A 10,003-nucleotide genomic window follows, 5' to 3' on the forward strand; every position below is an offset into this window, starting at 1 on the left:
GATATAAGTCCCTTATCTGATATGTTATTACCAAGTACTTTTTCCCGGTCTGTGGCTTCCCTTTTTACCCCGTTGGAGAAGTTTTTGTATGTACATAGGGATTGATTCTTAGAAGGTTTCATTCATCTATTTTATCTTCTCCTGGTTTTAGACATTATTATTTTTTAAAATAATTTTCTTTCTTGGTTCTTATTCCACAGTTCTCTTTATTCTCTCTTTTCAGTCTTATTTCCTCCCCTGAGGTGTTCACTATTCTCATTGCTTTAAGTCTTATAGCTATGCAGGCAACTGCTAATTCTAGTTCTTTTAAAAAATCCCTTCCAATCTTTGAACTCTTTAAATACACATCTTACAGGTATTCAGATCCATCAGGTATATAACTGATTCCAATATCCCTCCACCTCTTCCTAATATGAAAGGAATTTGCCTTTTACAAGTACCCTAATCATTTTAGACAGCTGTGCTTGAGTCATCATTGAAATCTCCAGGGCTGTCTGCATTTACTGTTGACCCCGTAAAACTTTAATGGAATATTTCACTTTATTATGTTGGAAACTAATTGAAAACCATAAAGGGATTTTAGAATAATTATGATAACAGTTGACTCACTGCTATCTGTAGGATTATTTAAGTTCATTTGTCTTTAACAGGCTTGTTATTCTTATATGTAGATGAAAAATCTACCTGATTTAAAATACTATTTTTTTGTGGTTTTAGATAATATCAAGTTGACACTTTTTATACTTTTATATAATATGCTTTAAATTTTGAGTGAATTTGGATATAGTTAGATAAATATATATATGTAATTAGCCAGGATTTGTTAACATATTGAGGAACGTGGCATCAGGATTGGAGGAAGACTCATCAACAACTTGCAATATGCAGATGACACAACCTTGTTTGCTGAAACTGAGGAGGACTTGAAGCGCTTGCTGCAGAAAGTTAAGGACTGTAGTCTTCAATATGGATTGATGTTCAACATTCAGAAGACAAAGACGGTCATCACTGGGACAATTCACAGCACCATGATGGATGAAGAGATTCAAGTTGTTAGCAATTTCAGTTTGCTTATCTCCACAATCAATACTCTTGGCACCAGCACTCAGGAAATCAAAAGACAAATTGCACTGGGAAAATCTGTTTTCAGGGAGCTCTCTAGAGTACTGAGAAGCAACAATATCAGTCGAGAGACTAAAGTGCACCTGATCCAGGCTGTGATCTTAGCAGTTACTTGCTATGCATCAGACAGAGAACTGGACAATGACTAAGGATGACAGAAGAAGAATTGATGCCTTTGAATTGTGGTGCTGGAGAAGAGTATTGAACATATCATGGACCACCAAGAAAACAAATAAGTCTGTTTTGGAAAGGGTTAAACCAGGTTGCTCCTTGGAGGCAAGGATTTTGAAGCTCCATCTGACATACTTTGGGCATGTTGCCAGGAGGGACCAGTCCTTGGAGAAGGACGTCATGCTTGGAAGGGTGGATGGACAGCACAGAAGAGGAAGACCTTGGATGGGATGCATTGACACAGTAACCAGGGCAATGGAATTAGGTGTGTTGGAGTCAGTGAGATTGGTTCAGGACAGGGCAGACTTAAGAGCTATTGTGCATAGGGTTGCTGTGAGTCACAGGCACATAACAACAACAATTTTTCTACTCTAAATTATTGCCAGTTGCCACCAGCTAAATTTCATTTGCCTTCTGCTTTCAATCTATGAAGAGGAAACATTTTTCCATTTTTTGGTTAAATATAGCAATAATGAACAAAAGTCTATTGAAAAGTTAAATGCCCAGTGATATCTTAATTAACTAATAGCATTGCATCCTTATGAACTCACTACTCATCATTGCATTGGCACCAACTCATAGCTCCAGCAGGTTTTCAGAGGTTTCAGGTTACACTCGAGAAGATTGCCCCTCTTTCTTTCAAGGAGCAGCTGGTGGATTCAAGCCACCTGTCTTTGAGTTGGCAATTTCCTACTCACTAGGCCACCAGAGCTCACCTTGATATACTCAGTAAATTATTTGTTAGGAACCTGAGTTGTTAAGGTGGTCTGTATTTTAGAGGTTAGGAGGGAAAAATAAAGTGGTCCGTGTATTGGCAACATCTGACTTCAAAAGCTTTTTTGCATGGCTCATACTTACCTACCTTCTTTTAAAACTAATATTCTGTCTGTAATTAGTAGAAAATCCTTTAGAACTATTTTAGAACTATTGCAGTACTTTTCTAGTTGGACTTTTAGCTATTTAATTTATGGTGATAATGATTTAATGAAAGCTCTGGTGGCTTAGTGGTAAGGAGTTGGGGTGCCAACTTTAAAGGCTCAGAGTTTGAATTCACTGGTTTTCTTAGAAGGAAAGAAGACAGTTTCCTCTTTTGCCATTTTATCCCTTTGGAAATCTCCTTGAGGGTCAGTTATAAGTTGGTTCTGACTCAATGGTATATAACAACAATACAGCATATCTATATACCCTCTTTTTTTTTCTTTTTTTTCTTTCTTCCCTTCAGTTCAATGAAAGGGACTTTATTGAGGGCCCATGTCCTGGGGCTCAGAAGTAAGCCGCCTATAACAGGCAAGGGAGCCAGTGAATAGGGGGCTCATACTTGACCTTCTTGGGGTGCAGATTGTTGGTGTGCCATAGTTCTCATGGCAGTTGACAGCCAAGTATACAGGCGAGTGTGGCACAAGCAGCAGACCATCTTGTCGCAGTTGTACTTGTGGGTGGGCTGGCACAAGGAGCGCTTGTTAGTGTTTCCACACAGACAGCCTCAGATACAAGATGGGCTACTTCTGGGTGTTGTACTCAGAGAGTGTACAACCACCCTCTAGCTATTTGCCCACAAATATCAGACGCTGCTGGTCAGGGGGATGCCCTCCTTCATTTGGATTTTGGCTTTAATGTTTTATTTTCTCCTCCCAATTTTTTACTAGTTTATTTACATAATTCAAATACATTGATGTTCTTGATCACGTCATTGGGCTCAGCCTCTAGACTGAGAGTCTTCTTGCCCAGGAGGGTCTTCACAAAGAACTGCATCTCTGCGCCTGCCACTTGACCTGCTCATCAAAAAGAAAGGGACTATATACCCTCTTTTATAAACAACCTCCTGGTGAGCTCTGGTGGCCTAGTGGCAAGAAGCTGCACTGCAAACCCAGAGGTGCGCAGTTTGAATCCACCAGATGCTGTGCTGGAGAAGGAGGGACAGTCTCCCCTGTACCAGTCAGATGTGATTTGATGGTACACACACAAAAATATAATAAAATTTTTTAAAAAATAAACAAAAAATAAAAATAACCTGTCTGTAACAGAAATTCCTTATTTAAGGACTATTACAGTACTCTTTTATTTGGCTTCTAGTTACTTAATTTATGGTAATAAGTAATAATAGCAATAATTTAGTGATAATAGTAGCTCTTGATTTTACAGTACTAAGTGCAAAGCTTTAGAGATATTATTTCATCATTACCACACCCTGCATGATAGATACTATTATTATCTCAACAAAGAAGTAAATGAAAGTTCTGAATGGTAAAATAACTTACTCAAAGTCGGTCAGAGACTATGGCTTTAAGATGTTTAACCCTACTAAAATTTTTTAATGTTCAGCACTTGCATACTTTTAAAATATTGTGACTGACGAAGGCAGCTCAAATGGCCGAGTGGTAAGGACCTACACTGCCACCTACTCCACCCACACCAGCTACTCCTCAGGGAAAAGTTGGTGATCTTCTGTGCAGTACAGCCTCTGAAAATTCACTGGCGGGTCAGCTTTGAGGCTGTTTTGACTCAACAGAAATGAATTAGAATTGACTAAGGCATTCTGGTAATGCAGTTCATTATGTGTTGATCTGCTGACCATAAAATTGGTCATTCAAATTGATCACCTGCTCGTCAGGGATAGGAGTAGGAGTGGGGTAAGATGGTCAGATCTTCTCCCATACAGATTTACAGTTTGCACACCTCATGGAGTGTTGCCATGAACCAAGATTGACTCAGTGGTGGCGAGCTTTCTGTTTTCTTTTTTTTCTAATTAAGTAGGAATGGAAGTGGAAAGTAAGCTTTCTTTCTATGGTAAGTTCTGAACACTTTGAGAAAATGAATGACATTATGTGCAAACCTTGTTTTAATCCCTTTGCATTATTTAGAAAAATTTAAAGACCATAATCCAAGTCATCATAAACCAAAATTAAACCCACTGCCACAGAATTGTTTTCACCGTCAAGTTGAGTACGGCTCCTAGCGACCCTATGAACAAAAGATTTGAAACCTGTTCTGCCCTGCACCATCCTGTGTCACTTCCTTACACACAAGAGCCTGTTGCTGCAGTCACCATGTCAGTCCACCTAGTTGAGGGTCTTCCTCTCCTTTGCTGACCGTCCACCCTTCCTACCATCTTATTAATTATATGGCAGAGTAGAATTTCTCTCTACAATTTCCAAGGCTGTAAATCTTCACAGAAGCACACTGCCACGTCATTCCTCCAAGGAGTGAGTGCAAGGACAAATATTGTTATAAAACCATTATTGTAGAGAATGAGTGTGAGAATCCAAGTGGGGGGGGGGGATGAGGATGTGCAGGGGAGAGGGAATTAATCATAGCGTTGTACAATTTGATGAGGAGGGTGAGGGAAATTGGAAGAATCTGTTTTGGAAAACAATGTATTGAAATTTTGTAAATAAACTAGTATAATAATAAAACACCCAAAAACCCTCAAACCAATTAAAAAAAGAGTGAGAGGTGGGTTCCAACCATTGTCCTTTGAGTTAGCAGCTAAACACTTTGACCATGCCCAGCCAGGGCTACTTAATACTTGCAGTAGGACCTAGTTTTAAATATGCACTATCAAATATGACAAAGCATGAACAGCAGAAGGCAAAGTATACTTAACTTTTTTCATCAAATTATTTTATTGATAAACTGAAGAAACCATTTAAAAGTTGGAAGGAAAATTTGGAGAATCATCTCTCTAATAAGGGTCTAATATTCAAAACATATATAGCATCTACAATTTAGCAAAAAAACAAACGGCTCAATCCAAAATTAGACAGGGGACTGCAACTGACATTTCACCAAAGAGGGTTTTCAAACAGTGAACAAGCACTTGAGAAAGAATGCTCAATGTCTTTTACTTCTAGTTGCTATCAAGCTGCTTGTAGCATGTTGTTGTTGTATACCATTGAGTCACTGAAAACCTCCATCAGGTTTGCAGAGGCAGTAATTGCACAGGAAGAGATTGCCCAAGTTTTCTCTTGTGGAGCATCTGATGGATTTGAACTGTGTTCCTTTGGGTTGGCAGCAGAACTCCTTACTGCTAAACCGTAAGAGCTCCTTCTGTGACTCATAGGGGCCTACGTTTCAAGGTAGAACTGTGCTTCATAGGGTTTTCAGCAGCTGGGACCTTTCAGAGGTTTGTTGCCAGCCTGCCTTTGAGACCCCTCTGAGTGTGATTGGACAGCCAACCTTGCTGCTTGTAGTTGAGCATTTCATTGTTCATGCCACCTGGTGTGCTACCATTTTTAGGGTTTCATTAGCCATTAAGGGAGATGCATATAAAACTATAGTGAGATATATCTCACTTATGTTAGTTAGAATGGCATTGATCAAAAAAGGGAAAACTGCTGAACTTGGCAAGTTTGTAGAGAATGGTGCACATCAGGGTTCATTGTACCATTTTTACCAGTTTGCAAAACGTGAAAATAATTGAAATATCCATCAATGGGAACATGCATAAACAAAATAGAGTATTATGTACACAGCAGTAAATATTTTCCACCATAAAGAGAACTGAAGTTGTAATGCCTGCTTCAACATAGATGTATCTGAGAACATCAGAGTGCAAGAAATAAGTCAGCCACAAAGGAACAGATACTAGGGGAATAAGGCAGGGGGTGGGGGGGGAAGGTCACAGATACTGTGTGGTCTTGTTGCTGTGTACCGTCAAGTTAGAACCGACTCATAGCTGACCCTCCAGTGGGTTTTCAGAGACAATAATTGCACAAGAGGAGATGTCCATCCTTGTCCCAGGAAGTGGCTTTCAACTGTGTGCCTTTGGGATTGCAGCATAGTTTCTTGCCATTAGTCTATGACCTATATGAAATAAAAAAAAATTTATAGATATATAAAAAACAAAGATTATTAGGAGCTGCCAAGAGTAAAAGCAGTGGAAAAAGAGGCGAGTATTACTTGGGGGGAATATTGTTGATGTGTGCAGTTGAGTAAGAACTGACCGATAGCTGACCCTCCAGCAGATTTCAGAGGCAGTTAATTGCTCGGGAGGAGATGGCCCAGTCTTCTTTTGCAGAGCGGCTGGCTGGTGGATTTTTACCACATGCCTGTGAGACTGCAGTACAGCTTCTTACTACTTGGCCACCAGAGCTCCCTAGGCAGAGTATTAGGGGTCTGTTAATGGTGCTAGAATGATTTGGAAAAGAATGGCGAGAATGAATTATGCGTAAAGACATTGTTGTTTTGTTTACTTTTTCACCACAATAAAAATGTTTTTAAATGCTCATGATGTGCTTGTGAAGCTGAATGATTGTTTCCTCTTGCAGGTAGTAAAGCCATACCACTCTTTACTTCTCATGCATCACCTGCCAAGATGTCTGTGACGCTGCCCTCAGCAAACCTGGAGGACTGCTCACGGTCTCCGAGCCTCAGCACAGTTCAGGGTGACACAGACTCCTCCGGAGCAGATACCTTCTGAATGGAAATGAAGAACAAGCATGATATTTATGCCACTAGTCTTATAGCCATTTTACTCGGCCATAAAAGTGCCTCTTAAGAGTATTTTGATCTTTGAGCATGGGCTCAAAAAATCTTCTCTCATTTTTAAATTAAAGGCATATCTTGAGTATATAGCTAAAATGTTGAAATAAAGCTATTTAAATATGAATGACCATTGATCTGTTTCTGAAAAGCCTATGATAGTGGGAAGGGTATGACTTTTTTACATCTAAGTTTTTGTCTCATGCATCAACCTGGAAGTCAGGCTTTTTGGTGACACCACTTTTTGCTTGCTGGGCCCTTTATGTGAGGGTTACATTAACCCAGAAATCAGACCTTTTCAATACCCCCACCCCCACCCCCACCCCCTTTGGGCTCTTGGGCCTGTAGCCCTTTGGCCTTGCATGGAGCACCAGCATTGAAGATCTAGCAGAGACATTGCTGTGACCTTAATACCCACATCCAGCATGTTATCCAACCATGCAAGCCATGGGTCTTAGCCCGAACCTGCCTGGAGCCCCATCCTGCCACACTGCTGCAGGCCTCGGCTGGATCCAACAACATGATATTCTCTACCTCATTCTGAAGCCCTTGTGGTAAGAAGCTGCACTGCAATCCCAGAGGCACGCAGTTTAAATCCTCCAGTTGCTTCATGGGAAAAGGATGGGCAATTTCTGATAGGCAGCATCATGATAAGTAGAATAAAGACTGAAACAGCCCATGACTTAATCAACAATACCCTTGGTACCAGCAGTCGGGATCTGGGGACGTATTGCACTGGGAAAATCTACAGTCAGGAACCACTCCAAATTATTGAGGAACAATAATTTGAGGACTAACTCAGGTCATGGTCTTTGAATCACTTGCTATGGATCTGAGAGCTAGACATAAGGACAATAAGGATACCAGAAGAATTGATGCCTTGGAGCTGTGGTGTTCAAAAGAACAAACAGATATGGCTTGGAGAAGGTACAGCCAGACTGTTCTTTGGAGGCAAAGAGATGATAAAGCTTCTTCTTACGTGCACTGGGTGTGTTGCTCTGAGAGGCAATTCCTTGGAGTGGGACATCAGACTTGAAAGGTGGAGGGTTGGTAAAAGAGAGGAAAACCTTCGACCAGATGGATTGACACAGTGACTGCAACAGTGGGCTCAACTACGCCAGAGATTGTGAGCATGGCACAGGATAGGACAGGGTTCAGATTTGCTGTTCATAGTGTCACCATGGTTGTACTCAACAGCACCTGACAACAGCAGTTGGTTTCATGATGTAATTACTTGTATGTACTTAATGAAATTATGGCATTTAAGGTTCTTTTCCCAGCATTGTTTATAACAGTAAGGAACTGAAAGCTACCTAGTGCCTCTCAGTCAGGGACTGGCTAAATAAGTGAACCATACAACAGATACTGTGTGGTGCAAAAAAGAGAAAAAATATTGCTAATAGGGAATTATATCCTAGATTTATCATAGAATGAAAAAAAGTCACCCAAGATGTCTGTTAATTGTGTTACCATAATTTAAAGAAGAGTAGGAAGGAATCCACATATATGGTGCACACTCAAAAGCATGCGTACATACATATAGTTACTTACATATGCATAAAATATTTCTAAGAGAATAAACAAACAGCTCGCTTTAATTGTCTCTGGAGAGGGGAACTGAATTGACTGGGTGATAGGTGAGAAGAGTGGCTTAATGATAGGAGTCAAGAGTGACTGTCATTGTTGTTAGGTGTTGTCTAGTCAGCTCCGACTCATACTTGACTGCACACCAGGAAGAAATGCTCTCCAGTCTTGTGCCACCCCCACAATGATTGCTATGTTTGATCTCATTGTGTTTCATCCTCTATGTCAGTTGACCTTGTTGTAGGTCTTCCTCTTTTTGCTCAAGCATGATGTCTTTCTCCTGGTGCTGTACCCTCTTGAGACCATGTCCAGTGACCTGAAACAAGGACATGAAATCCTGACATCCTCACTTCCAAGACTCATGCTGGCTATGCTGCTTCTAAGATTTACTCATTCTTCTGGCAGTCCATGAAATAGACACCATAATTCAAAGATGTCGTTCTTTTTCCTTGTTAATATTGCTAACTTTATTCCTTTACTGCTGTTTCAATGGGTATTGATTGTGGATCCACAGAAAATGAATCCTTGACAGCTTAAGTTGTAGGTTTTTATTTTGTACTATCATGTCAGAACTGACCCATAGATGACCCTTCACTAGGTTTTCAGAGGCACTTAATCTAACAGAAAGAAATTGTCCATCTTTCTCCCATGAAGCAGCTGATGGATTCAAACTACATGCCTTTGAGATTGCAGCACAGCTTTTTACCTCTTCTGAACTGTGATGCATGAGATTACTTTTCAAAACACAAATGCATTCACCATGAAACATACATGTTTTGTTTTGGAATGTCTGAGTTCCAATTCTAATCCCTCCTTGTCCACTATCTCAAGTTGTTGGTGTTACTGTTATAGGCTGTTGAATTCACTATGACTCATAGTGACCAAGGGAACAATGGCTTTGAACCTTTCCCTATCTTGAGCCAACCCTTCTGTCTCTAATAAGACCCCAGGGATTTATGGAATACCAATTGACATATTTTAATCAAAGAAATGCAGTCCTGGATGTGCTCACCAGCTTGTGCCAAGAAATATGGAGGACAAGTACATGGCCAACTTACTGGAATAGATCCATACTTATTCACATTCCCAAAAAAGGTAAGCCGTGGAAATTAGAAAACAATATCACTAATATCACATGCAAGCAAAATCTTGCTGAAGATTTTCCAAAAACAACTAGAACTGTATATTGACAGAGAACTTCTAGAAATACATGTATAGTTTAAAAGAGGCCATGGACCTAGGGATATCATTGCCAAGGTCAAATGCATCTTGGCTGAAAGCAGAGAGTACCAAAGGAATGTCATTGTGTTTTATCGACTATGTAAAGGCATTTGTGTGGATCACAACAGATTGTAGCTAAGCTTGCAAAAAAGAAGTAGGTAAGTGGGTGTAATGTAATAACCATTTTCTAGGATAATAAGCATTAGCTATAGTGTGTGGGGAATACCCAGCACTCTGTAAAAGTACCAACAGTCTAGTGCTAGTGATGAAGTCAGCCTTTTTTTTTTTGAAGCAGTAACTTATCTTTTTTTTTTTTATAGTTTGTTGATTTTTCATTTCAGTGAACATCTACAGAGATTTTGGAATTCCATTCATTCATTGTTGCACCCTTCTCCCCGCACAAACCCTTCCCCCCCCTTTGCTC

The 10,003-nt window shown here is 40.1% G+C and overlaps 1 protein-coding gene across 1 annotated transcript in view; it reads left to right on the forward strand.

Annotated features, from left to right (window-relative positions):
* Nucleotides 1–6,712, forward strand: part of KIAA0586 (KIAA0586 ortholog) — a 224,524-nt gene extending 217,812 nt beyond the window's left edge. Inside the window, exon 31 of the mRNA XM_006891816.1 lies at nt 6,561–6,712. Coding sequence (XP_006891878.1) covers nt 6,561–6,712 — 152 coding nt within the window. The remainder of the gene's footprint in view (nt 1–6,560) is intronic.
* The last annotated feature ends 3,291 nt before the right edge of the window (nt 6,713–10,003 follow it).

The sequence above is a fragment of the Elephantulus edwardii genome, unplaced genomic scaffold, assembly GCF_000299155.1.
Source record: "Elephantulus edwardii isolate Elephantulus edwardi_28Jun2011 unplaced genomic scaffold, EleEdw1.0 scaffold00104, whole genome shotgun sequence".
NCBI classification, from domain to species: Eukaryota; Metazoa; Chordata; class Mammalia; order Macroscelidea; family Macroscelididae; genus Elephantulus; species Elephantulus edwardii.